The sequence below is a fragment of the Pogoniulus pusillus genome, chromosome 3 (genome assembly GCF_015220805.1).
Source record: "Pogoniulus pusillus isolate bPogPus1 chromosome 3, bPogPus1.pri, whole genome shotgun sequence".
Classification (NCBI taxonomy): Eukaryota; Metazoa; Chordata; class Aves; order Piciformes; family Lybiidae; genus Pogoniulus; species Pogoniulus pusillus.
The window spans coordinates 11,741,499-11,768,933 of record NC_087266.1 but is presented as its reverse complement, the minus strand read 5'-3'; the positions used below and the strand labels follow the sequence as shown (position 1 = coordinate 11,768,933).

General features: G+C 43.5%; 2 protein-coding genes and 1 long non-coding RNA gene across 8 annotated transcripts in view; 1 reads left to right on the top strand and 2 right to left on the bottom strand.

Annotated features, from left to right (window-relative positions):
• MTMR2 (myotubularin related protein 2) overlaps positions 1–6,825 on the top strand; it is a 75,779-nt gene extending 68,954 nt beyond the window's left edge. For all 4 annotated transcript variants that reach the window (XM_064170277.1, XM_064170261.1, XM_064170284.1 and 1 more), the window contains 3 exons: positions 1,140–1,253; positions 2,568–2,744; positions 4,844–6,825. In XM_064170277.1, the coding sequence (XP_064026347.1) occupies positions 1,140–1,253; positions 2,568–2,744; positions 4,844–5,005 (453 nt within the window). In that variant the 3' untranslated portion in view covers positions 5,006–6,825. The remainder of the gene's footprint in view (positions 1–1,139; positions 1,254–2,567; positions 2,745–4,843) is intronic.
• Positions 390–5,023, bottom strand: LOC135189694 (uncharacterized). The gene is made up of 2 exons (XR_010308233.1): positions 4,771–5,023; positions 390–1,815 (listed from the first exon to the last, which is right to left on the bottom strand). It is a non-coding gene; the product is annotated as an uncharacterized LOC135189694 (long non-coding RNA).
• Positions 6,119–27,182, bottom strand: CEP57 (centrosomal protein 57). Of its 3 annotated transcripts, none has more exons than XM_064170303.1 (11): positions 27,067–27,182; positions 22,430–22,586; positions 19,539–19,718; positions 19,122–19,243; positions 18,198–18,314; positions 12,058–12,135; positions 11,709–11,813; positions 11,469–11,549; positions 10,893–11,137; positions 10,115–10,259; positions 6,119–8,796 (listed from the first exon to the last, which is right to left on the bottom strand). In XM_064170303.1, the coding sequence occupies exons 2-11, from the start codon at positions 22,557–22,559 to the stop codon at positions 8,560–8,562; spliced, it is 1,440 nt and encodes a 479-aa protein (XP_064026373.1). In that variant the 5' UTR covers positions 22,560–22,586; positions 27,067–27,182; the 3' UTR covers positions 6,119–8,559. The 3 variants fall into 3 exon arrangements, with proteins under 3 accessions (XP_064026373.1, XP_064026364.1, XP_064026382.1); XM_064170294.1 differs by having other exon boundaries at positions 26,983–27,067; XM_064170312.1 differs by lacking the exon at positions 27,067–27,182 and adding an exon at positions 23,618–23,684.
• Positions 27,183–27,435: the final 253 nt, after the last annotated feature.

Genomic DNA, 27,435 nt, shown 5'->3' with positions numbered 1-27,435 from the left:
TCTCTAGTGGTGGGTGCAGACAGATCCTTGTTGCCTCTGCTCAAACTGATCCCATAATCAAACCTGCAGCAAGACATGCGTTTGCTCCTTTTGAACTTCTGAAGGCTCATGATTCATATGTGATTCATCTGTTTGTCACTGTGAGACCAGTCATGGCAGAGGCACAGTTCAGGAGAGATTCCCCGTGGTTAGAAGGCTCTTCCCTAGTTACGTGGGACCTAGAAGGGTTTTTTCCCTGCTGTGACACAAAATGTGTCACATGGCAAGTGTCAGCAATGGTCAGGCAGGTCACTGGAAAAATTAGGCTCATGGATTAAAATAGGTGAAATGGAAAAGAAGGATACCACTATATATGAAGCTGTACCATACCAGCAAAGAAAGAGAGAGGCTTTGTCATCATCAGAAGTAATTTTTATTGTGCTCCTGCAAGCAGGCATCCTGACCTGCAGCTGGTGAGGTCAGGATATTACAGCCAAAGCAGCCTGGGAAGAGAAGAATGGTTTGTGAGGGAGGAAAGCCTCCCACTGTCCTCTCCAGTGCCCCAGCATGTCTCTCTAGTTCACTGCATGTGTTCTTACTCACCCTTTGTGGAGTTCAGTTCTCCCACTCTTAGTTCTGATCTTTTCTGCACGGAACAGCAACAGCAAACAGCCCCTACAAAAACACCTGTTCCTGCTGCTGCCCTGTGTTGCAAGGTTCCTCTCTGCTGTTCCCTCTGGGACATGCTGTGTGTGTTACACACACAGGTTATTTCCATTTGGCCTGGGGAGATTGCCATTTCTTTTTATGCATGATCTCACATGTGCTTCAGCCTTTTGTTTGTGGTCTTATTGCGTGATCTGTCATGGGGGTCACACATAACAGAGCAAGCTTCCAGCACTAAGTGTGTATAAACACAGTGGTCAAATCCTTCAGACCTCTGGCTTTTGCTCAAAATTCCTCCAAGCTCTCCAAGACAGAAACTCTTGCATCTGGAAGGAGCAAATATGATCCTAAATATCCAGACAGGCAAGGAACAGGGAAAAATCCTGGTTTAGAAATCAAGAAGATAATCCAATTCCTTACCAAGACCACAGAGAGGAAGAAAGTTTGTGTTTCCTGTTCTAAAATCCCAATCTAATTTTCTGGTCTGTCTGAAGTTTCCTACAGCATTTGAGTTCAATGAGTACTTCTTGATAACCATTCTGGATCACCTGTACAGCTGTTTGTTTGGGACCTTCCTGTGCAGCAGTGAGCAGCAGAGAGTGAAGGAGGTAAGACAGCTTCTCTTCACAGTCAAGGCCTGGTACTGTGATTGCTTTAGTTGGCCAGATGTTGCCAGAGATGCTGTTACAGCACTCTGGGTAATGGCACAGCCCCCTCTTGAGAGCAGGGAGATGGAGTATTTCACTCTGCACAAACTGCTCTCTGCTGGAGACTTTACATTTCAGAGCAATGACATTTCCTTCTGCCAGCCCCACTGCATGGCTTTCAGCTACTCCCTGGTGTCTCCCAGGCAGCTGGAATTGCATATGTGCTTTGAACTTGAGTTTAATGTAACCTTCTGTGTGGGAAGTGGCACCTTTTTGTCCTCCCTTCTCCATGAGGTGGTCCTGTCAGGTTGCTGTAACTACCAAGTGTGTGTTGTCATTCTTCACACATAGGTTGCACTGAGACCAGCTACTTGCTGCGTGCTCTTGCTGTGCTTGCGTTATTCTGGGAGAGGACAAAGGAGTATCAGGAAGGATGCTGGCCACCAGCCAGCTCTGCCCTGCAGTCTGGTAGAGGGTTATTTGCCAAGGGAGGAGCCTATAGATGTGTCCATTCAGACCCAGTCTGGAATCAGAAGGAAAAGCATTGTCACTCATTCTGTTTTACCTGCCTAAAGAAGCATTTCGTCACCAAAAGGTTGCCTCCTCACATCAGAGGTACACCGAGGACAGTGCTGTGTGGCCCTGATGCAGCTATAAAAAGACTTGCTGTAACACAGGAGTGATAGCACTGCACTGCAGGGGTCCTCGTTTCTCTGGAGCCCACAGGGACTGAATTGTAATCTCCAGAGAAGAAAACCTGTGTGCAGTTTGCATGTGAGTTTTGGGTTTGGGGTTTTTTAAAGCCTAGCAAAGTACTTAATCTAGCAAGCACTTCAGCACTGATTTCACTGGGACTATTCACAGGCCTAATTATTACACTACATCAGGGCCTGAGTCAAATGTTTCCTTTTTTTCCTTTGCAGTTAAATACTCCAGCAAGTCCTCCAGGAGCACTTTAAAGTGGTGAAGTTTAACTAAAGCGTTGCAGGTTCACGTGCCAGCATACCCTTGTGCCAGTAGCAATTTCTGGTCCCTGTTGGCAGCTGGGGGGCTAAGAGGGGATGTTTCCATGCCAGGGTGCTTGTGTGCCTGCCTGCATCCATCTGCTGGGTTACAATAACCACATCAAAAGAGTGAGGGTGGGTTTTTTTTAAGCTACAACCAGGCACCCAGCTCTGTGTTAATGGCAGGCATATGTATGTGCTGTTACACTTTGGAGATAAATGCTGGCATTCGTATGTGAAATAAAGCCTCCTCCACCCCCTTGCCTTACAGAGCCTTCCAAAAAAGACTGTATCGCTTTGGTCTTACATCAACAGCCAGCTGGAGGACTTCACTAACCCCTTGTACGTCAGCTACTCCAACCACGTCCTGTATCCCGTGGCCAGCATGCGCCACCTCGAGCTGTGGGTTGGCTACTACATCCGCTGGAACCCCAGGATGAAACCGCAGGTAACACCTCTGCCGTAGAGTCTGCTTTTATCTCCTTCTCTGCTAGTACTGGTTGAGCTGTCGTTTTGGAGTTCAAGGCTTTTGAAGCATGAGAAGTAATGTACCAAGTGCTTAAATTTAAACTCAAAAGCCTTAAAATCCAATGCAGCTGACTGGTGTGACTTGAATGCTCCGCTGGACGTCGCTGTCCTGTGAAATCTGTGGGAGTTAAGATACTCAATGGTATGGAAAATATCTCACTTAGGATAGGAGCAAAATCCTCTGACTTGTTTGTTAAACTGCCTAAAACCCAAATACTTATTTGGAGGCAGGATCACAGAATCACAGAACTTTTAGAGGTTGGAAGGGACCTCCAGAGATCATTGAGTCCTACCTCCTTGCTAAGGCAGGTTCCCCTAAGGTAGTTCACACAGGGATCCATCCAGGTGGGTTTTGAAAGTCTCCAGAGAAGGAGACCCCACAACCTCTCTGGGCAGCCTGCTCCAGTGCTCCATCACCCTCACTGTAAAGATGTTTCTCCTCATGTTGAGGACACAGCCTCAGGCTGCGCCAGGGGAGATTTAGGCTGGAGGTGAGGAGAAAGTTCTTCACTGAGAGAGTCATTGGACACTGGAATGGGCTGCCCGGGGAGGTGGTGGAGTCGCCATCCCTGGGGCAGTTCAAGGCAGGATTGGAGGTGGCACTTGGTGCCATGGTCTAGCCTTGAGCACTGTGGTAAAGGGTTGGACTTGATGATCCGTGAGGTCTCTTCCAACCCTGATGATACTGTGATACTGTGACTGTGAAACCTTCTATGTTCCAATTTGTAGTCCTTGCTCCTAGTCTTATTGCTGAACACCACCAAAAAGAGATTGGCCCCATCCACTTGACATTGTATACATTGATGAGATCTCCTCTCAGACTTCTCCAGACTAAAGAGCCCCAGGTTTCTCAGTCTCTCTTCAGAGGGGATCTAATGCTCAAGTCTCCCAGTCATCCTCGTGGCTCTCCGCTGGACTCTCTCCAGCAGGTCCCTGTCTCTTAATCTGCAGAGCCCAAAACTGGACACAGTATTCCAGGTGTGGTCTCACCAGGGCTGAGCAGAGGAGGAGAAGAACCTCCCTAGACCTGCTGGTCACTTTTCCTGATGCACCCCAGGATGCCATTGGCTCTCTTGGTCTCAAGGGCACATTATTGGCAGAACTTGTTGTCTACTAAGACTCCAAGGTCTTTCTCCAAGGAACTGTCTTCCAGCAGGGCACCCCCCAATCTGTACTGGTGCCTGTTGTTATTCCTCCCCAGATGGAGTACCCTGAACTTGACTGTATTGAACTCCATAAGGTTTGCCTTCATCCAGCTCTCCAGCCTGTCCAGATATCATTAGATGGCAGCACAGCCTAATGGGCTATTGGCTTCCCCCCCTAGTTTTCTATCAGCAAACTTGCTGAGGATACACTCAGTGCCCTCATCCAGGTCACTGATAAAGATACTGAACAGAGCTGGACCAGTATGGAAACTTGGGGATTCTACATCTGAGCTTTGGGGCTGCATTTAGATTACTGGCAGAAGGCACCCCATGCCTGCTTTGGCTGCCTGAAGCACACAGTGGTCCAACTGCAGCCCTGACTGCAAGGGAATGGGTTTGCCCAGGGAGGCCCCTGAGACAGGCATCTGAACACAGTCCTAAAGCTGGAATTGCTTATGATAAGGGGCAAAAAATCTTGAACTGCCTAAACATCCAACTATAGTTAACAGAACTTTGCACATCTGGGGCATTAGATACAAAAATCCAGGTTCAACTATCTGAAAATGTTTACCTAAATATGCTTTTTTTTTTCCCCAAAGTCCTAAAATTAGGTCTAGGCTGAAATGCTATGACCTATGTGCCCCCAAAATATCAGAGATTAGACTTTTGTAACTGTCCTCTTTAAGTATACACACTGGTTTGTTCAGCTGCCATTGCACTGTGCAAGGTGGGTAAAAAAGGACCATCCAAAAGCCAGAGCACCTGCACAGCCCCGGGCTGGGGGTGCCATCATCCACATACCTTATCTCCTTCCCTCATAGTTGTGTGCCAGTGTGCTGTGTCTCCCAGCACTCAGCAGCATGTTTTCTTGCAGGAACCCGTCCACAATCGCTACAAGGAGCTTCTTGCTAAGCGTGCTGAGCTGCAGAAGAAAGTGGAGGAGCTGCAGAGAGAGATCACTAACCGTTCCACCTCATCCTCCGAGAGAGCTGGCTCTCCCGCACAGTGCGTTGCTCCCGTACAGACAGTTGTGTAATACAGCCTGACTTTGCCAAGTACCTTCCCAGTTCCACGAGGGCAGCTTTTCTGAAACCCTCTGGATTTCCAGTGTGGTGTCTGGGAGATGCCAACTTATTTATTTCTCTCCAGGGTAATTTATTAGTACTGTAGCACTAGAGGAAGCCTAAGCAAAACGAACCAACCAAACAAGGGCCCCTATGCAATTAACCTTTTCAGTGGCTAGATTGTAATACAAGCTAATTGCACTTGCCACCTAAACAAAACCTAGAGCTTGCTCTTCGTTCACTTATGTGCTGGAAATCACTTGGCTTTAAAGAGACACTGCACTAGAATGAAGTACTGCTGAGGAAAAATGTCCCCTCTGCAAAGAGGGGACATCAAACCTGCCTTCATACAGGAGCCCAGAGTGCAGCTGTGAAGTCACAAACCCCTCCCCTGTGAATGGCTGCGTAGCAGTGCTACTGACAGCGTTTGCCAGCACTTAGACAACAGCGATAGCAGCTGAAACACATCACTGTTCTTGCCTTCCCCTCCACATCAGTCTTGAGCATAGGAAGCCATGTAAATGATGCCTTATTATTTCACGAAAGGGCAGCTTCTACCAATAAACCATGGGGGTAGAAGTGCAACCTACACAATCTGAGTATGTAGGACAAAGTTTACTTCCACCTCCGCAACTTAGAGTCTCGCTTACCGTTTACACTGGGTGTGCCAGGATGCAACTTCAGCACCTTTATGTCTGCAGGGGAAGCAGAGCATGGCTCCCCTGGGCTTTCTGCAGCTCCGCTGCCTTCCAGTGCCTCATACTCTACCAGGGGAAAGGTAGTGGAATATCAAGGAGCATGCATGAGCTGCAGAGATCCGTCATTTAATTTTGCTTGGGTGAGCAATTTTTGTGATGTTAATACTTCTGTGCAGGACCATAGTGGCATGCTTAAGGTAGTTCAGTTTTTTGTTAACTGATGGAACAACTGTGTATCAACCAAAGAAGCCTTTCTGCCTGCACTGCAACTGCTGCTTAAGGTTATTCTGGTAGACTGAACAGCTTAGCCAATTTCTGAGCCTTATGTTTAGGTCTTTTTCCTCACAGCATACTTCAAGAATTAGCATCACCCAACTAAAGTCCAAATTCAATTTTAATACAAAATTTTATTGTAGTAGTGGAGAAAAAAACCCAAAACAACAAACAAACACTTAAAGCTGCCCTAGTGCTATTCCAAACAGAGAAGTGTGGGTTGTAGATTACAGCAAAAGTAGTCATGTATATGCAAGGATCTTTATTCCAGGCTACTCCTCACCTTTGTGCTAAGAAAGAGGGACACTGCTTGGGTTCCAGTGTTGCTCTGTTACGGTAGGATCCCATACTGTGGTCATCTGTTTAATAAACAACTCATCAGCATGCTTCTTCACCTCTCTTCTGCAATAGAGAAGTATTTTCTGAGGGAGTACAAGAGTGGACCAATTTGCATGAAAGAAATTGCCTTTCTAAAGCCATGTTCCTTCTGAGGCAGTAACAAGGAGTTCCCCTGGCAGTCATCATTCCTGCCTGCTCTACTGCAATCAGTGTCTCAGTACTTTGAGCTGCACAGCCACTTCTGAGAGAATGAGGAACAGGTTGAAGATCATCACTGCATGGCCTGAAATGTTACTGTTCAATGGTGCAAAGAACCCCTGCAAAACACCTTCTCAAGGACTTTGATTTGCTCTTACATACATTCACTACAGAGGATGGTTCATAGCATTATTCTGTATTAGCAGATTGACTCTGTGTGTATATTTTGTTGATGAAGGCTGTTTGGTTTCCTTAACACTAATAAAAGTTGATAAATGGGTAAAGTTCCTGTGCTCTTGCTTTCAAATATGTGGCTCTCCAAAGGAGGGCTAGGACATGCAGATGTTAGTAAAAGAGCACTGAAACTGTGGTGTGTTAAATCTGCCCCTCTCATTCTTCTGCTGATGGTCTTGAAAGATGCTAATATTCAAGCCCTAAAATTTAGAATGACAAGAAACCTGCATCCATCTCTGGCTAGGTTTCTCTTAGCTCAAGCTGAAATTCACTGAGCTGATTTGGAATCAACTCAAAGTCTGCTTCTTGATCCTTTTACCCCTCAGAGGACTTCAGCATGTATCAGTAAGGTCAACCTGAGGTAGTGCTGAAGTTAACTGATCTTTGAGCAACCTGTCCTTCCCAAGAGAAATTACTGTGTCCTTTCAGCTGCTCTTTTCCACAGCCTCCAGGACAAAGCTGCTCTCCAATCCATTACTCCAGCTACCTGAAGCCCATGCCCCTAATGTAAACAAAGTTAAGGAGGAAGGCTCCAGGTCTGGTTAACAGCTTCTGACTTCGCCCTTCAAAGCTAACACATCCATGGCTTGGATGCAAGAAGGTTCACCTACAGGTAATTAAAACTCAAAGCCCTTCTGCCTGTGTTGATCCTCTGAAGTTCCCTGCCTGTTCAGCTATAGGCAAGAGTGGACAAAGTGCCTACCTGTACCTGCCCCTTGCTAGCAGCTCATATTCATCATCCTGTCCAAGGAGATGTCACATCACTACAGGAAGCACACTGGATGGGGCACAGTGCTGCAGCAAACAGAGTTAATTCAGAGGATGCACAGCTTTCCCACAAGCCACTTAACAGGCAAGCTGGCTTTATTATTTTTCAACTGTATAAACAGGTAATCCAGGCCTTCTATACAGCCCCTTAATAGGAAATTCTTTACATTATTAACATAATAAATAACATTTACTCAGTTGTGCAAGTCAGAGTGCAAAATGAATCACACCACTACCAAAGTAGACAGGTCAAAGCACATACTTCAAGTTAAAAGCAAGAGGCCAGGACTGAACGGCATGATTGAGGCACTTACAGTTTAAAAACACTTGTGGTTTATCTCGCTCCTTTACCACCTAAAGCTGTAAATTAGAAGACAGGATATTATCCCTTATCCTATAGCTGTCTCAAACTAGGATTGCCATAGAGAAATATCACTCTTCAGACTTGCAAATAATTCAAGCATAAAGCAAAGTAACTTGGAAAAGTTCTGCTCTTTTTGAGTACTCAAACACCCACTGCCATTAATGCTGACTAATGCAATGTAGCAGAAGGACAAGGAAAGCTCCACAAAACACCTTTAAAATGCTTTACCTGTTTTGCTTTCAGTGCAGTTGCACACAAAACTGAGCTGACAAAAGCCCTTAGGCTGCAGCATCATTTTCAAATGATGTACCTTGAGAAGCCTCCCAATGCACAGCTCAACAACAGTGTGAAATCATGCCGGCATTCCACACACACCAACCCACAGAAACGTGTATAGTGCCTGGGATGCTGAAATGGAGGGACTGCTGGAACTGGTAGAGGCCAAGGGTTAGATTTTGTGGCTAGGTTCCTTAAAAATAGAATGTGTTTTGAGACAGACCATTATACATACAATCATACTCAGACATGGAGGATTAAGGTCCCCATATTTCAAAAGTGCACTTAGCATACAGTAGTCTCTTTCATATACCAAGAATGACAGCTGTTTTATACCCAGAACAAGAGAAAGTTTAACCTGGATGGTTTGAGAGCATCAGTAGTCCCAGCTGATATCATCCTTCTGCAGAGATGTCTGTATGGTCTGCATGTCTCTCAACAACTGAAGGTTTTTCCGACTCTTCTCTCCAGGTTTCACTTTGATGGGACCAGCGTTCTTCCCTTTGGTGGTTACTGTAGTTGTTACTTTAACCTCACTGACAGGGAACCTGTTGTCTTTTGTTTGTTTGGCAGAAGTCTTTTTGGACTTGCATTCTCTCCTAAGTCTCTCCAGCTGAAAGAGAAACCCCAAGAAAAAACCTTAAGCAGTGATCTTCTTTCAGTTTATGTCAGGTCATTCTTCTAAACAGCTCAAATACCTCACCAAGCTAAGCAAACTGATGCTTCCAAGTCATGCCAAATAGTCATTTTCCCTACACAGCATTTCTATGTTTGCTTCTTCCACCTTATGTGCTGAACTACTTGATTATCTTTTTAAAAATGGACTGTGCGCAACATCTCCACCATGAATCTAATAGAGAAAGTTACATATGGCAAGAAGTTGATCTGTCACTGTTAGTATCCAGTGATCACAAACTATTTTTCTCTATCTATATATTAATGATTTGAATAAACCAATCACTGTCAGAGATGTAGCTTTACAAAGAACATCAAAACTCTGCTGAGGTGAAGAGCTGGTATCCACACACAACACTCTAAACCACAGCAGGTAAGACTCAGCACTCAACAGCAAGGATTGAGCTGACACATGCCTGGATGGGGAACTGGGCAGTCCCAAGGTGTGGGCACATTCATCTCTTTAAACACAGAACAGTTGGCTTCTACAGTTCCTCTGTCTTCAGGCAGTGGTGTTCCCTCCTAGTTTATAGCACAGCAATTTTCCCAAGTCTTGACTCCTAAAACTAGCTAATAGCTAATCTGAAGTCTCAGCATATTCAGAGTCATTACTACTGGGAACTAGGGTGAGTAAAGCAATGCCTCCAACTAAAAACATCACACATTTCTTCTAGATGTCAGCTGTAGTGCTGTCAGCATGGATTTTGTGTATAAAATAAGGAGTGAATCTTGGTTTATGTGAACTGAACCAGATTAAACATGTGGAGGAGGTTAAGCTTTTTGAAAGAAATTCACTGAAGTGAAGGAAAATTAGAGAAAATAGAGAATCAATAGGGTTTAGAGCTACACCATAAAAAAAACATTCAGAAGGTTGCTTTAGGCTGAAATAGATACTCTAGATTTCATAAAAAGCAAATCAAAATAAAAACAAGTCATTCATTCCCAGGAAAGGAAAACTGTTAAAAGAGTCAGAGGATGACAGGCGTGTGAAAAAACATATAAGAACAGATGTGAAAGCTTTGCCCAGGACAGGATGAAGAGTGGGCACAAGGGTGACAGGAAGGATGCTCCTGCACAAATGCAGGTATAGAAAGATGGAAGTATGCAGAGTAACTTTGGGACACCAAAGCTAGAGCTGGGCACTATTTCTCTACAGTAGTTTTGCTTTATTTGATTGCTGCTAGATTAGGATATAATATAAAGAAAACTTAAGACAAACTCTGCACAGCCATGAACACAGTTAAAAGGTAACTCACCTGCAATCGATGCCTCTGGACTTTGCTGATCTGGTCTGCCTTTGCTTCCATCTTTCTTAGTAATGCCTCAAGTTCTCGCTCCAGATCTTCCCTCACTGCAATGGTTGGAGCTTCTTGGACAAGCTTTGACAGCTGTTGGTGATCACTAGCATAGAATTCAAACAGAACCAAGCATGTGTCAAACCCCCTTGGCCTCTTGGCTTGTACACTCAGTTCAGAAATAATGCTTCTAGGAGATGACAGCATCAATAGCCAGACATGGCCAATGTGCCACAATGAACCAGCAAGAACAGTTCTGTTGGTTAGCAGCATTAGTACAGTAGCACATCCTGGTGGTAGGCTGCTGCAACATTAAGTCTCAGTAACTTAAGCAGCTTCAAACTTCAAATCACACATTCAAAATGACCTCATAAACCCCTGGATTCAGTCACTGTTTTGTGTTTCTCCATCTACTGCAGTTGTGCAGTAGATGAGCAACTGATGTCAGTTGGGACGAGCAAAATGAGTACTAAAGCTGTCCTTTAGTGTCTTGTACCAGGGGCTGTTACCACACTTCTCCCCTACCCTTATGAAGTCAGTACAGCTGTGTATAAATAAACACAGGTTTGGAGCCCAGAGTGTTCATGAGACTCCCCAGCCAGCAAAGTGAAGAGATTATATGCTAGAGGCTTCCCAGAACTAACTCCTTTTTCAGGCAAAACCTTCCAATTTCACACCAATGGGAAAATTATAAAGCATCTGCATTCATTATCTGCAACAGAGAACAGGCCAAACTCACAGAGTCATCTGCCCAAATTCATCTTGTAAAGTCAGCAGCACTTCAGAGAGCTCTTCCTGGGATGAGGAGGATTCTTTTGGCAGAGATGACTTTCTGCTTTTGCTGGCAGGATGACCAGCACTGGTGGGTTTTGCTAGCAGATTATCATTTACCACTCGACTGTTACACAAGGCTTTTGTGTGTTGTTTCATCAGGTGTAGGACGTGCTGCACGTTGGCGCCAACTGAATGACTGGGACTGGTAGACTGGAAGTAAAAGCAGAAGGTTTGTTGTAAACAGCACTGCCACCAATCTACCAGATAACATGGAAAACATTTGGAAAACAGCTGCTTTTGATTTTCTGCCAGGAATGTACTTTTTGCTTGACTAAATATGCACTAGACAAGCAGCATAGCAGGGACCCACTTTGGGAAACGCTAGTCCAGCAAGCTGCTGATAGCCAACAAGCCTTCTGAAGACCAACTGGAAGAAAAAAATTACATGACCTGACCGCTGGGTGTCAGGAGTGCACCAAGCCAAAGCCACTTAAAAACGCTGCAGCTACTAAACGTGAATCTTTGGAAATGAGCAGCTCACCTTCCCAGCTACAAAGGGTACGTCACCCAGACACAGCCTGTAATGGGGCTGTGTGGTGAAACGGCTTGTAACAGAGCATTTCTGGAGGGAAAGAAGAGAGAAAAGTTTATCAAAGATGACGTGACAGGAAACCCATTTTCCCTTTGCTTTCTAATAAGAGAGACATCCTACCCTCCTGACTGCATGCACACCACCATATCTAACTCCTCAGTAATTGCCCTTCTCTTTCCCCCACATTACCTTCTCTGGCTGCTTAGTTTTCTTCCTAGGTTTTCTTCCTTTTGGAGAAAGCAATGGTGACGCTGCTTGGATCAGTAGCCTGTTAGTTTCCAGGCCTGTCTGAAGCTTTGAGGGAATAAGGAAAAAAGTTACTGGAATTGTATTAATAGATAATCAGAGACAAAGTACACCGAGAATGGCAAAACAAGGATATTAAAAACAGAAGAATTCTGAAAGCAAAGGCTGCAACTCTCCAGTAGTTGCTGCAAAAATAAATTCAGTGAAAAACACAAATAGTTGAAAAGTTGATGGAAAGGAAGAGTTAATTGCAGTGCATACTGCAGTACAAAAGAAATTTCTTGTTAGTTACCTCAGCTGCTTTTTCCTGAACAAGCTTCCTCGCATGTTCTTCCTCCTGAAGCTTCTGTTCCAACTGTTTCATTTTTTTCTAGGCAAAGTTGAATAAAAATAATAGCATTATTAATGAAACATTTCCTTTTCTGCCCCTGAAGCCTACAATACTATGAGCTTGAGAAAAAGCCTATCAGTTCAACTCACAACTTAAAGCTAAGTGAAGACTTGAGCACTAGAATGATTGCCAGCGTTCTGTCTACAAATCCAGCAGTCAAGTGCTCATGCTTAAAATGGAACTGATTTTTCTCTTTTTGTTTCTGCACTTGGAACCTGAATTTAAGTGGCAGCCTACAAGAAATAAAATACACACCTGTCTCTTTGGTTCCAATAAGTTCATTTGTGTGGAATATCCTGAAAGATTTTGTACTACAAAAGGACTAACAAAGATGCCTCATGTATCACTGTAAGCTGAGGGAAGACTTGTTTTATTTAAACCACTAACAATACTTTTGCTAATATCTTAGAAGAGAGGAATTTTTGAACATACAGCAATGCCCCACACAAACAAGAGAGAGAAAAGTTTGTGTGGTGCCTCTGAGATATCTTTATGCAAAACTGAAGTGATTTAATCTTTTTATGGTAAAAGCATGTTGAGAGAGTGATTTGCCATTGGAATGGGCTGTCCAGGGTGGTGGTGGAGTTGCCGTCCCTGGAAGTGTTCAGAAAAGCCTGGATGAGGCACTTAGTGCCATGGTCTAGTTGATTGGCTAGGGCTGGGTGCTAGTTTGGACTGGATGATCTTGGAGGTCTCTTCCAACCTGGTTGATTCTATGATTCATGTAAGAAGTCCTTTGAAAGCTCTCCTCAAAGAAAAGAGCTAAGGTGGAAGGCACATACTTCTTTGTAAACACTCCAGAATACTGTAAACTACAGGGGACACAGTCTCAAGTTGTGCCAGGGTAGGTATAGGCTGGATATTAGGAAGAAGTTCTTCACAGAGAGAGTGATTTCCCATTGGAATGGGCTGCCCAGGGAGGTGGTGGAGGCACCGTCCCTGGAGGTCTTCAGGAAAAGACTGGATGAGGCACTTAGTGCCATGGTCTAGTTGATTGGATAGGGCTGGGTGCTAGGTTGGACTGGATGATCTTGGAGGTCTCTTCCAACCTGGTTGATTCTATGGAGGGGATTGAAACTTTGTTTGAGCAGGATTTGCTTAAACTGCCAATGTGAAAATCATCAAATAACTTTCCAATTTTATACAGCAGAGTGAAAAAGTGATCCAGACCTCCAGGACACAGAACAATTCTCTTTTTCTTCCCCCAAAGACTAATTATTCACAGAGCCACTAATCAAACTTAGGCCAGTAAAGCACATAATTCAAAGTGGCAGCTTTATTTGTACACTTGTTTGCTTGTAAACCCACTACACTGAGATAGTAACTCTGCTTTACTTAAGCATTAACTGCAAGATGAATGTAAGCAGCTATTATACAAATGGTGTTAAATAGCAAAATGCTGAATCAAAACTGAAGACAAAGGCATATTATATAAAGGAACCAACTTTTCCTGTTGCATGAAATAACTCCTTTGACTATTTCTTTTTCCAGCCAAATTAGATATATTCCAGGTAAATGAAAATAACCTTCTGCCCTTCACAGCATGTGGAAATCAAGAATTGTGCCATGTGGCCAGTCTGACAAAGATTTTTGCTTAATCTGTTAAGTGTGATAGAATTTTTAGATGAAAATACTGAAGTAAATCTTCCATTTGACCTGAAGACTGATAAAGCTGGGACAAAGCTGTTACACTGAAATGAAAGAGCATGCACTAAAACTACCTGTTTAGCTGCAGTGCACAGCGAGAGTGGATCTTACTGTGTCATCAGTGATAGACATCGCTGGAAATTACCTATCCAGTCTCAAAAGAAATTTTTATTCTTGCTTTTAGAAGAAAAAGTGTCATGTAGAATACAGGTTCATCACTGAGAGGGAGAAGCTAAAGAGCTAGCTAATTGCTAACACAGATGCTCCCCAGCTACACTGCCCATCATGTAAGGTAGCATAGCACAAAAAAGTGCGCTGCAGGCCAGCACTGGGCCACCTAAACCACTCTGCTCAGTCACCATTAGCTGCTGCCACCAAAACCAAAGTCAATGAAAAAAACATAAAACTATTTTAAAGTCCACTTTTGCCTGTTTTCTAAGGAAAATTATATCTCATGACATCACCTCGCTCAGAGACTCACATCGTCATAGAATGAGAGAACTGGGACCTTCGGGTGGGAAGGGACCTTCAAAGGTCACCTAGTCCAAACACCCTGCAGTCAGCAAGGTCATCTTCACCTCGATCAGGTTGCTCTGAGCAGGGCCCAATCTGACCTTGAATGTTTCCAGGGATGGGGCATCTACTACCTCTCTGGGCAACCTGTGCCCATGTTTCACTACCCTCATTATTAAAAATGACTTCCCTGTATCTAATCTTCTAGTTTAAACCCATTAGCTCTTGTCCTGTCACAACAGACCCTGCTAAAGAGACTGTGCCCACACTTCTTATAGGCCTCTTTTGCATTGAATGATTGCAGCAAGGTCTCCCCAGAGACTTCTCTTCCCCATGCTCAAGAACTCAAACTCCCTCAGCCTTTCTTCATAGAAGTGTTTCACTCTTCTGACCATTTTTTGTAGTCCTGCTCTAGACGTACCCCAACACATCCATGTCCTTCTGTTCTGAGGACTCAAGATGGAAATGGTACTGAAGGGGGGTACCACCAGAGTGGAGGGGCAGAATCCTCCCCTGTTGACTTGCTGGCTGACTTTCTTTGCTGCAAGCACACCTTTTTGGCTCATGTCGAGCTTTTCATACACACCAGCACCCCCAGGTCCTTCTCTCCAGGGCTTCTCTCAAACCATTCATCCCTCTGCCAGTACTGATACCAGGGCTTGCCCTGACAGAGGTGCAGGGCACTGTTTTTGGCCCTGTTGAACCTCATGAGATTCACATGGGCCCACTTGTCAAGCTTGTCCAGGTCCTTCTGGATTACATCTCATCCCTCAAACAACTTCAACCAAACAGGAAAGGTATGAGGCCTCAAAGATACAGAATGTCTAGATTTCCTAAAAACTGACTGCAGGAAGAATCATCCAGTTTAGTTCCACCAGAGGAGAAAGGTTCTACCCCTGTGCTTGGCTACCTTGCAAATTAGCACCCGCTTGACAGTACACATGTATTCAGTAGGTAGCCAGCTGGAATAAGGCAGGTGTTGCCCCTCACCACCTGGCAATTAGAGTAAATACTAGAGGTGTAGGTAGTAAAGGGCCACAACAGTCTGTGAGGATTCATTACCTCTGCTGTTCATGGAATGGTGGGGTTTTATGAAGTCTCTTTGTTAGTACTAAGAAAAGATTGATTACTATCAACTACAGCACTTCAAAAGGTGCCATCTACACTTACATTCAAACTCTTGCCATGTGGTCACAGACAAAAACTAGAGCCCAAAACGAAACTTTAGGGTACAACCTCATCCCCTATCTCTGTCCTTAGACAGAGATCTTCAGGTCTCTCGGTCCACAGACTGCAGTGCAAGACTACAGTTGCAGTAACCACACACCAGAAAAAGCCAATTAAGAGCATGGCACAGCAGTTTCAGCATTTCCTTTGTCAAACTGCTTGAAGGTGATATTCATAGGGTCAGGTACTAGTTCTCCTGAAAATAAATGGCATCAGTGAGACCCACATATAACTTGTGATCCAGAGTGTCCAAAATCTGGGGCAGTTAAATCATGACTACTCATGAGTGAGCAATCACTTCCTATCCATTGTGTTACTGTGTAGCCTGCCCTGGATGATCCTGCTTTGTCAAGGCAGTTGGACTTGATCTCTGGAGGTCCCTTCCAACCTTTAACATTCTGTGATTTCAGCACACTACGTACAGAAGTAGTCTATTTCTTGCCTCAAATCAAATTTGCAAATGTTCCTGTGGTGTAGCCACAACTAAAACAGATACTGAAATCACAAGAGATGAACTTGTTTCATAGAATCATAGAATCAACCAGGTTGGAAGAGACCTCCAAGATCATCCAGTCCAACCTAGCACCCAGACCTAGCCAATCCACTAGACCATGGCACTAAGTGCCTCATCCAGGCTTTTCTTGAACACCTCCAGGGATGGTGCCTCCACCACCTCCCTGGGCAGCCCATTCCAATGCCAATCACTCTCTCTGTGAAGAACTTCTTCCTAATATCCAGCCTATACCTACCCTGGCACAACTTGAGACTGTGTCCCCTTGTTTTGTTGCTGGTTACCTGGGAGAAGAGGCCAACCCCCACCTGGCTACAATGCCCCTTCAGGTAGTTGTAGACAGTAATAAGATCCCCCCTGAGCCTCCTCTTCTCCAGGCTAAACAGGCCCAGCTCCCTCAACCTCTCCTCATAGGATTTGTGCTCCAGGCCCCTCACCAGCTTTGTTGCCCTTCTCTGGACATGTTCTAGCACCTCAACATCCTTCTTGAATTGAGGGGCCCAGAACTGGACACAGTACTCAAGGTGTGGTTTTGAGTGAAGTGACCCTTTCAGGATCATAAGATAACACTTAGCACATGGATGATCACATAGAACCAGAATTCTGCAAGTGCTCAAGAGGCAGATAGACCTGTTGATCAGAAAATGGCTCATGACTGCAAAACTATCAAAAGACCTAACCTTTAGTCAGATCTGAATTCAGATTTCTTGCAGTTCCTAGAATCGATTAGAAATTCTGTGATTTTGACAACATTTCCACTGAAGTAGATTTAATTGTGACCAATTTCTATAGATACCAAAGACATTTAGTTTGGTCTGGGGGAAAAAAACACAACCAACAAAACAAAACCTGACCAAATTAGAACACAGCCCAAAAAAACCCCAAACCCACCAAAAATCCCCAAACAAAAAAAATCCTCTCAACTGCTAACAACCAACAAAAAACCCAAGAGAATGAAAAAAAAACCCAAACAAAACAACACACCAAATGAACAAAAATGTTCACTAGCCAAGCACAAAAAGAGAACCAACTCAGTCTCACTACACTCCAGCTGCTATCAGTAAAATCTGTTAAAAGCCCTTGAGAAAGGAAGTCCTGTTGTTGAACCAGTCATTTCAGCTCTGACCCTGGAGGAACCTACCGTGACTTTCAGCGAACAAGGTCCAAGAGACAGGCTTGGAAAAGCCTGGCCCAGGTAAGTGATCCAGGCACTTCTACTCCCTAAATGCAGTTTATCAAAATGAAGTGTCAAGATCTTAAACAACTGCCTTAGGTCAAAGACACCAAAAAATAGGTACAGCCTCTAAAGGTCACTGATAAACACCACCTTTTTCAGCACCTAGTAAGAGCTGGTGTGCCAGGTGGCAAGCCCACAGCTGGCAAGAGTCCAGAGCTATTCTCACTATCACAATCCTATCTGGTCCTTTTGCATGGAGGACATTTGTGGGTGAAAGCCTCTCCCTAGTTAAGCCTATGATTGGGAGTCTTGTAGTATTTCTACAGCAAGCAGAAGGAGAAAGACTATGCATCAGGTTTCACAAGCCAACACCACAGAAAGCATATCACACATATGATCAAATATGGTCATGATGAACTTTTAAAAGCTACAGATTTTAAATGAATCCAGGAGAAGTGGATTGGTTCAAACCCACTGACAGTCAGCACCAGAGGCCTAGCAATGTCAGGCTTCAGAATTCTGCAAGCAAAAAACTCTAATTGAATTTCTTAAGCAGGAGTGGCTAAAAACACACCAAGCCCACACAAATCAAGTCAAATGTGGGTCAAAACAGAATGTAACTGTTAGCATTCAGTAGCATGTGAGGCAACTCAGAAGTTGAGAGCTCAGGAATGCCCACTATTCTATGTGCCTAGGCTCCAACTAAGCACAAAAGAACACAACAGATACTGTCAAGGCTCAACAAAGCTTCCAGCACTTGTGTGTGGTGACTTAAAGCCTATGTAGCCATGTAGACTTTCAGCAACACCTTCAAGTTTTACAACACTGCAGCTTTAAGACGTTTAGTTGCTGCCCTTTTCTACAGCATGAAGTTTCACTCAACTCTGTTACTGACACATACCTATAAAGAGACATTTACAACAAAACAAGATACACCTGATAGAGTATTCAGCACAAATGACAGACCTCTGCTATGGATTGCATCGTGGTAAGTCTGCTGTACTCTTTTTCCAGCATGTCCAGCTTTTCCAGTTTAGACTGAACATGTGAATGATCAAGAAGTCGATCTCTCTCCAATGAACCCTTAAAAGGAGAAGTAAAAAGCATTATAAGCACAAGCCCAGACCCCCGAGACTATCTACAGTAAGGCTTGTGTTTGCAGCACAGAAGAAGCCCATAAACAGGCCAAAGGAACTGCTACTTCCTCTGTGAAATTTTAGACAGGGCTATAGTTACAGAGCAACTGTGCCACTGGTCCACCAATGTTGGGAACCTCACACTCAACCAGCCTCAGCTAAGAGAATTCTAGAGTGCCTTCCTCTGAAACCAATGTGATAAAACCCCTCATTACTCAGCTATCAGATAGGGTTTTTTTTCCAGCAACTATTTAATAGATTGAAATAGAACGGCCACAGAGACCAATGAATAGAGAGCTCTAGGTGAGCCATATGCCTATAAAACAAAATTCAAGCTCGTTTGGCATAAAAAGCAGATTTTACAAGTCACTGATGGGGAGAAACAGAAACCTCACTATGTTTTCTATGGAATCAGTATCTCAGCCCCAGTTTTATAAAAGCAATACCAGTAAAGAAAATCCTCAAGTATCTGAAGGGTGTGAACACAGAAGGGAGGTTTTTTCAAGCAGCACTGAGGGATAAGGATGAGCTACTGAAGTAAGCCAATCAAACATAAGCAAACAATTAGTATCAATATCAGAGCCCAGTATTGCCTTAGAGAGAGGTTCACAAAGGCATGAAGATGTAAATACTTCCTTTAACAAATGCAAGTACACAAATTATTTGCATCTAAGTATATAAAGACCTCAACATTTACAGTCGCTGCAAAAAGTCATGACACAGTTTAAGCCTCAAGAGAATCTTGATAACACACCTGTTTCTCCAAGAGATGTGACTTCTCATTTTCTGCATGCTGGATCATTTTTCTCATGTAGTCCAGCTGTTTCTCTAGAAGGCTGCACCGAGACTCAGCAGCAGCCAACTGAGAAGCCAATTCTGGAGTAAAAGAAAGCAGAAGAGTGAAATCACACATCGTGATTCTGGGATTTCTAAGTGTGCGTGGCAGATCCAACAGAAACAAGAAAAGGACCATCAAAAGAAACTCAACAGATTGAGTCTAATGAACTGTTGCATGCATGCAAATCCTTAAATGTATGCTTTTAAAATTATTTCTTTGTAACTTTATGTCACTGAACTAAAATGTGCTGAACAAATTAAAACAACTTTATGCAGCGATTAAAAAAAATCAAGTATCAATGTTCTGTGGTATCTATGTAAGTTTGCTAACAACCTTGATTTTTCTTTGACACTTCAGTCTTGACACGCTCTTTGTGCTGCATTTGTTCACTCAGCACTTTCTTGTAGTCTGCTGTTTCCCTGCTGAGGTGTTTTACATTCTCCTCTGCCTGAAGCCGTTCCAACTCCAGACGATGAATTTTTTCCTGGAGATTCTTCAGAGCAGAAAATATTGCTGCAATTGAACAAGCACCTTCTGTTAGATGTCATTAAATCACCACTTCAAAATAATACTGAACTTGAAACATTGTTATAAAAGCAAGTCAGAGTGTTCTTTCCCAGGATCCAAGACTCCTTCCAGGAATTAACACCTGCTTCCCTTTAAACCGTAACTGATTCTAAGACTAGTCTCAAAGAAAGATGTGCCCTTGGTGCACACTTTCATCTGAAAGGGGACACAGTCTCAAGTTGTGCCAGGGTAGGTATAGGCTGGATATTAGGAAGAAGTTCTTCACAGAGAGAGTGAATTCCCATTGGAATGGGCTGCCCAGGGAGGTGGTGGAGGCACCGTCCCTGGGGGTCTTCAAGAAAAGCCTGGATGAGGCACTTAGTGCCATGGTCTAGTTGATTGGATAGGGCTGGGTGCTAGGTTGGACTGGATGACCTTGGAGGTCTCTTCCAACCTGGTTGATTCTATGATTCTATGAAGCATTTGGAAAGATAAATCCACTTCCCAGAACAATACATGTAAATATTCTGTAGACTCAGTGCACACAGCAAGCCCTCTAACTCTTTATCAAAAGGAAATGCAAAGCCACAGCTACATAGTTAAAAGAGTGGCAGTTCTCCATGTTATTATTCCTCTAGGAGCACAATAAATACACAAACCCAATGTTCCTATGAATGGTCAGAGCAGAATAAAGCTGTACAAGTGTTTAGGGAAAGCTTGTTTACCCTCATTTCTGCACTTGTGTTTCCTTATGCCACTCATGTCCCAGACATGCATCTCCTTTATGATGAACAACTTTTCCTCTTTCTGTTCCACTCCCTACTTTAGTAATTATTCAACAAAATCTCTTATTCATCACCACAAAAAGAAAAGCAGTCCTAATAGAACCCATGTCACCTTGTAATTAGACCATCTGCTGGTAATCTGACATATTATGCCTCTTAGCTGCATTGTTCAATTCTGCAAAGGGAACCACAGACTCTCCCCCTACACTCTTGTATTAAAATAAAACACAAGCACATCTGTACAAACAGCTCATATAGCAGACTAATCTGCAAGGTCACTCTTTTGTGCTTAAATCCACTCTAGAGAAAGAATATATCTTTACTAGAGGATGCCATGAGCACAGGAGACATCGGGACTGCATGTTTGAGCATGAGATTACTACAAAAATAAAGGAATAATTATCATCAAAGCTAGTTTTCCAGCACAAAAACTTAACTCTTTAGATGCAGAACAGCACATTAGAGCATTGCATTACTAAAAACCACCTGCTTTAAGGTACTTGTTAAGTAAATAAGTAGGTGATAGAAGTCACAGTTAAGGGAAAGTTAGAGATAACTTGGCCCTGTTTGCAAGATCAATCACCAACTTTATCCCTCTTCCCTTTTTATATTACTGTTATCAGGATTAAGTTGAAGTAGGCATAGCTAAAACTACACACAGCTTTGTTATTGTATTTTAGAGCTAAACTCAATATTTCTGCATGGTTACAATACTGACTAACAATACAGTAATGAAGTAAATTCAAGCAATGAATAAAAGTGAAACCCAAAAGGTTGCCCAAATATTGTTCAGACATCCTTATTTTAGAATATTAAAACCAACTATGTATGTTGAGACAAACACCACAAATCAATTCAAACCAAAACAAACTGAATTTAATATTATCAATTTCAAGATATTTCAATCTTTATTTTTTTTTAACTGAGGATTGGAAGAAACAATAAGGACCCTCGAGAACAACCAAATCAGCTTTACCATCTGCAGTTAATTCTCATAGCCTTCAATTTATGAAAATAAATACTCTAGGGGATTTTTGCATTTTTAAGAGATTGGATCATCTGCTTGCTGGATTTAATTTTCAGTATCTACTCATATGTACTTAAACATTTTTTGAATATAAAGACATTTATTTCAGAGCTGGCAGACCCCCTGCTTGAAAAAGTTGCCAAAGGAAAACCCGTAAGATGAAAAATTGTCACTAATGCAATACAATCTACAAACACACTCCTGCATCAGGAGTATTTGTAAGGAAACTCTTCCAGGCATAGCAGGCTGCTCTGGAGAATAACTCACTGCACAACAAGCCAATTCACTAGAACAGTAGAAAATGAAGTCAAGAGTACTTTTTGTTCATGTCAAGCAAGACCAATCTGTTTATCTGGAGAGGAGCACCAGGACCACAGTGGGAAAGGATGGAGAAAGAATGGACTAGAAACAAAGAATAAATGGGAGTGGTGAAGTCTCAGTTCAGCATTACACTGAACTCTGTTTTGTACTCTCTAAAGCTTCACTGTTATGATAAATACTCTCTCCACACTCTTGTCCATTAAAGTATTCTTATTTTGACAGGACCTAACCTCTTCCTTTCCTCCAAACCATTCTGGGGACCAAAGGCTCCTTTCAAATTCACCTGTGAACCCAGAATAGGAATGAACAAGGTGGATTGAAGGAGGGACAAAGAAAACACATGAGGACAATTTCATAACGTACTCAGCCAGCTTTACAGCTCTACTACTGGAAAGGAACACCTTTCTACAGATGCAAGGTTATGTTTTACATCAGGTTTTCTTCATAAAGAGAACTGTAAAGCACAGCTGACCTGCACATACTATAAAGTGGTAAAAGGACAAAACAGACTTTGTAGATGTGGACACACAGTATTTCTCCACAATTTGGAAACAGGTGAGAAGGCAACTTTGCTGAACTGTTACCTCTGCTGTTGCTTTCAGGATATGGAATTACTGGTTTCTGTGGGGAGCGCAGTAAATCTGAATTAATAAATGGCTTGTGCTTTGGATATTCTATAAATGAAGTTGCAGAGAGTTCATCTGTGGCTGACATGGAGTTATGAGTTTTCTGCAGATCATCCTGAAAAACAAAACAAAATTGTTATTCAGCACATTTGTTTCTCTGTCACAACAACAATGGAAAAAAAATAGAATCCAATTAAACGATTTGCAGAAGTATTGCTGCAGGAGATTGTAGTATCTCAAAAGCTGTATTTCCTCCCTTACAGCCTTATGCTGTATCATTTTTACACCCAACTTTCCTTCACTAAAAACAGCATCAGGAAGAAAATATCTTTTCCACACTAGTTTCCAATTTCTATATCTGTTTTCTACTTGTACTGTCTCTTGCTATACTGTGAGAAGGTAACACACAATTGGTTGGAAAATAGCCAACTCCTTAACTACCAATTATACTTACCGCACACAAGACGCTATACTAAGGTGGCCAAACCTGATAAAGCACACCCAGAACCACAGTTCTACATCCACTTATCTAACACAACAGCTCACTGACTGTAAATGGGGCATGCTCTCTTCTCACCTCAACCTTCCAGCTGTATAGTCCCAACCCCATTGTTTCCACTGACTTCAACTTGTCTTCCCTACCCTTCCATGTATAGAGTGAACCTCCCCAACAGACGCATCTAAATGACTTTATATGACACCAATGGTACCAGCACAAGAAAAGCAGCAGCAGACCACGGCTAGGAAGGTACCTCTGCCTCTGAGCAGCAATAAGCTCTTAGAACAGCTTGCAACAAGAGTGTTCTCACCACAGCCACAGAGACCTCAGATCTCCTGACAGTCTACATCAACTTTCCAAACATTCCCTGGGTTTTGGATGCTGCAATGACTAGAGGGAACCACCTGCCTTGTCAACACACTGTGCCATCAGGATACCATCAAACCATAAGCTTTCTAACAAGGTGCTTCTAAGCAAAGGGGCCATGGTACTTGGTATATTGTGTTTTGACTCAAAACTGGCTACATGAAGCTTTCCAATTCATTAATTAAATATTAATTTCCGATTCACATGAATTAAAATATGAATGCTCATTTTTAATGGTATACCCACTACTAACTCCCTCTCTGGAGATATTCAAAACCGACCTGGATGTGTTCTTGTGTGATCTGGTCCAGGTGATCCTGCTCTGGCAGGGGGGGTGGACTGGATGATATTTCAAGTCCCTTCCAGCCCCTGACATTCTGCGATTCTGTGAATAGCAGCAAGGTGAGCCTCAGCAACCCAAACCACAGTATTGGTGACAGTCAATAACAATTCAAATATCAATATACTATCTGCTATTGACTTCTATCAAAGGTATCCCATGAAATGGTCAACATAAAAGAGGAAATGGTTTGAAGTCAAAGTAGGGCTGCCAGCATCACAACTTTCCTAGATGCGTTTGTGTTTCTCCTGTAAAATTTTGCCTATGAACTAAAAGCAATTAACATAAGCTATGGGAGGTTTTCTTGTTTTTTTACTGGCATAAGAATATTTTTCCGAGCCAACTGCAGACTAACTGAAAGAAAAAGCTATCATGCTCAAACATTTGAACACCAAGTTACACAAAGCAAAAGAAATCCAGGCTTTCCAGCAGTTGCAGGTCTTCTAAATTGCACCCAGATGCAGTGTACAAGCACTAGTTTCAACAGTGAGATAGTCAGGGTGGATATCAGCTTGAAGTAATGAAAAACTATGCTGACATATTATTGTATAGGCAGCCATTCTTTGCTTCAGTCTAAAGAATCTCTTGCTACCAAGTATATTTTCCTTGTATTATTAAGCAAAAGACTAGTTTGCATTCCATGTCACAAATAGCAACCTCTAAGTAAGCAGAGTGAAAAATTCAAGAAATTTGATGAAGCAGTATCAAGGAAATCCCCATCACAAATCCTAGGCTCAAATATCACACCAATTCTCTGAGCTTCTCAATTTCTCTCCAACTGAATGAATATTATGTATCTCTGTGCAATATAAATATAATAGAATATCTAACAGTACTCCATTTCTGCTCTCAGGAATTCTCACAGGGAGCATCATGCTGCAATGTTTGAGAAAACCCTGTTATGTATGAGAAAAAAAAAAAAATCAAGGAACTCTTTATATTTGTTCTGAATCTCAGATAGGCCACATTTGCTGACTAGATCATCTCTCATTCTGGGTACTCCCTGTAGTCTTTCCTTCCTTAAACCACACTAAAGCCTCATAATAGCAAAGGAAGAAGCTTAACAGTTCCACCAACAGCATTATGTAATGGTAGCAGGCCAAGTACATTTAACCTTCACAGGTCTGCAGACACTGCCTTCCCAAATCCACTGTTGCTACCATTTTGTATCACCTGCTCACTCAAGCACGCCAAAGAGCATATCAAAAACCCAGTGCAGTGATACTGTAACACACCAGTCACCTGCAGTAACACCCTGAAGCTCCCAAAGGCTAAAATCAGTGGAGAAAGGAAAAAGAAAAACTAAAACATACTCTCATATGCAAAGTTTTAAAATAAGAATTGGCAACTTGGAGCAAAGATGCCACCTCCAAACCAAGCAAATCGTGCAGATAGTAAAAATGATCCACCATAACACTGTTACTTCTCTGTTGCAGCAAAGAAATACGGCACATTGTGGAAATCTTCCCAGAAGACTATCGATCTCAGCAGTATACCAAACGTTTTCGGCAAGGGAAAAAAAGAAAACCCAACACACACTGTATTTTTCTCATCCTCCAGAATTCGGGTAGATTTCTAGACAGTAAAGATAATGCTGATTTATAAACAAAGTGTAGAACCGAAGCAGCAGGAGTGGGGAAGGAAGAATAGTCCCTATCACCCAGAGGTCAACAGAAGCGCTTTCTGTGCCTCGCTGACACAGATTGAGCCAAGAGCACTTTAAGCTTAAGTAACACCTTCAGTTAAAAGCTGGCATTGAAAAGTTCACGCTGAAGTAATTATATTAAATGGGGGAGGAATAAGTGTTGGCACAACACGGTATTTTTTGGGTTTATTTTTACGTTTCTGTAGCATGCCAGATGAATTAAAAGCAACTATTTTCCAAGTTCAGAAAGTACATAAAGTTCATTTCCCCCCCTCCTCCCCTTTTTCCCCTAGAAATGCAAAATTCAGTGAGCAGCTTTATTCCCTAAAAGTTTTGGTTTATGAACTAAATTAGTTAATCAGGTTACATTCATCTACTTAAGACTAAAACTAATTTTGTGATACCCTTTTCTGTGCGTGCTAGAAAAAAAAACTAACAGTAAGGAAGTATAAAAGGCTCGAACTACTCTGGCGGTAACTCTTGCTGGTACAGGTGTAAACATGGGACCACGCTGCAGAGGAGGAAATATACAGCAAAGAGAACCAAGCTGGGTGCTCACCATACAGCTAGTGAAGTCTCAAACCCCGAACCCTCACGATATGCGTTTTGCACACCATTATGCTGCACTGTCTTCACCATCTCTGTCGTTCCAAAACATGCAACTACCGCAAAAAAAAAAGCCCCCAAAGCCGAAAATTATCCAAAAAGCCAAGTGATTTCAGTGAGATAGAAACTACAAGCCAAAACATCCGATAAGAATCTCCAGAAGCTCGTTACAGACGACCACCTGATGGAGGCAAGTAGCCTTCATCAGAGCACGCTGTGCTCACTCCGGCTGAGCAGCCTCTATCAGCCTCCATTTCTTTGTCACCTGTTACCAGCCTCTCTCACCTCGAGCGAGGACATTCCAGTTCCCTGCAAGCAACCACCCACACACTGCCCCCAGATCTGCCAGGTGCTCACACGCACGCCTAAGGATACAGCTGCGTGCCACAGTGAAACCTGAGTTTAACGCAACGTTTTCAATGTACGCATAGGAACAACCAGAGGCTAAATGCACCACGATCTCCCCAATGGGAAACAACGGCCTGCTGCGCTAGCCTAACTGACCCGTTAGTTCCACAACCAAACGTTTACGTGAGCCTCACCCGGCCTCGGAAAAGGCGACTTCCAAGCCATGATCCTAAATTATTTCCGAAAATAAAGGGAATTACAACGTTTTATTCCTATCCACTTACAAATATGCTCCCCAGACACTGGCATCAGGACAGCAGAAGATACAGTTTAAGCAGCACTACCTTTTCTTCTTTCCTGCATTTCTTACGAGGAATCTAATACGCATACTGCATTTAAAAGGCAAGATAGCTTCCACCGTCTGCGCTGCTGACGGCACGCCAGAGGCGGGCAGGCCGCCAGCCCTACGCTGCCCCCCCATGCCCACCACGGCCTTGCTCTCGCCAGGACCCTGCAGCCGGACTGCCCACCCTTCCCCGCAGCTACCGGCGGGCTGAGGCGCGGCCGAAAGGGTCCAGCCTGCGCAGCGCCGTACACTTGCAGCGGTTCCATCGGCCCATATTCATGTGGTTAACCATAGGTAAGCCTTTCCCCCACCCCCCCGGCTCCGAACCGCCACCCCTTCAGAGCCCGCCACCAAGCCTCACCGCACACTGATTGTTGCAGGCGGCCGCCGCCATATCGGCCAGTGCACCGCACGCTACTGCATATCCCTTTAAGGCCTGACAGACCTGCAGCCGGAACGCCTTTGGCGCCGATCGGTTCCCGCTTGACTGACACCCTGGCTTGCCAATAGCAGGGGAGCAGCAGACGGTCAGTCCCACCCCGAAGGACTAGAAGCGCGCGTCTTAGACTCAGGTTTGAATGACATTGAAGACACCCAATAAAATCACAAAAAGGGCCCCTCTCAGCCAATCGAAGGGCAGAAGACAACAGAGACGGAGCGGCCTCCGGCGGCCAATCACTTGCGCAAGGAGGAGCGAGCGGCCGTGGGATTCGTGTGGCGCAAGGCTCCTACTGCGCCCGCGCGGAGAGCAGACGGCGGAAGAGGACGATCTTTGTCAAAGTGAGCCTGCGCATTACAACCAATCAGAAAGCAG